Consider the following 1,267-nt stretch of genomic DNA (forward strand, 5'->3'; position numbering starts at 1 on the left):
TATATATATATATATATATATATATATGTATATATATTTATTTATTATTTTTTTTTTTTCTTTCATTTTTAGGATCTCTTACAGGGAAAGTTTGTTTATACAAAATAACAATTAAAGAAAATAAAGAAACAAATACAAATATATCATATGTTTATAATAATAATAATATTACAGATGATGAGAAAAAATGTATAAACGATTTGAATAATAGAGACGAATTAAAGAAAGAAAACTATAGCAAATCAACTATAGATGATGTGGTTATAAGTAAAAAGGAACTAAATAATCACAATAATATAAATAATAATAATAATAGTGAGATAATTAAAAAGTATCATATTTTATGTATGTTTAGAAATAATAGTATAAAATCAATATATATTGACAAGAATAATATATATATATGTTATGAAAGTTGTATTGATGTTTTTTGTGTAAGATCATATCAATTTATTCAAAAGATTAATTTAGATGTATCAAATAATAAACAAGTAATATATTATGAGAACTATATATTATTTAATAACTCAAAAAGTTTATTTATATATGATATAACAAGTAATTTTTCTAGTTATTTTTACAAAAATTTCTTAAAAAATATAGTCATTTTTGATTTTAATATAAATTATTTATTATGTTATAAAAATAATTTTGGGAAATGTCATATTCGTGTCTTACAAATTTTTGCTGATGCTCAAAAATGTGAACATGAGTTAATTTTTTGTGTAGACTTTTCCTCTAAATTTATAAGTCATGGTAAATTTCTAGATGATGAAAAAATTATAGTAGCAAAAAATGGTAAAAGATTAATCATATTTGATTTTAAAAAAGCTATAGATATGTATCGAATCAGAAAACTAAAAAAAAAAATATTAGACATACACAAATCCGTAGAAAATATGTTATTTATATTAGTAGAAAATCAAATTTTTATTTTCAATTTATCTACATTTGTATTTTATAAAACCGTACAATTACCTAAGGGCCTTTTTTATTTTAAGTGGTCCTATTTCATAAGATATAAAAACCGAAAAATTATTTTTTCATCGGACAAGGGAGTATATTATATAGATTATTCCATTGAAGAAAATGTTTAATTCAGAATATATAAAAATTAATATATACATAATATACTTTTTAAAATTATATTTTATAAGGTATTATAAATGAGCCATATTAAATCCGTTACACGGTGTGTATTTATTCTATTTTTTTTTTTTTTTCTTTTTTTGTGTTTTTTCTTTTTTTTTGTGTTAATTAAAATTAA

At 18.2% G+C, this 1,267-nt stretch overlaps 1 protein-coding gene across 1 annotated transcript in view; it reads left to right on the top strand.

Annotated features, from left to right (window-relative positions):
- The window catches only part of PRSY57_1334600 (hypothetical protein), a gene marked incomplete at both ends in the record, with an annotated part of 1,367 nt that extends 270 nt beyond the window's left edge, over positions 1 to 1,097 (top strand). Inside the window, one exon of the mRNA XM_012909277.2 lies at positions 73 to 1,097. Coding sequence (XP_012764731.2) covers positions 73 to 1,097 — 1,025 coding nt within the window. The remainder of the gene's footprint in view (positions 1 to 72) is intronic.
- Positions 1,098 to 1,267: the final 170 nt, after the last annotated feature.

This window comes from Plasmodium reichenowi, chromosome 13, assembly GCF_001601855.1.
Source record: "Plasmodium reichenowi strain SY57 chromosome 13, whole genome shotgun sequence".
Classification (NCBI taxonomy): domain Eukaryota; phylum Apicomplexa; class Aconoidasida; order Haemosporida; family Plasmodiidae; genus Plasmodium; species Plasmodium reichenowi.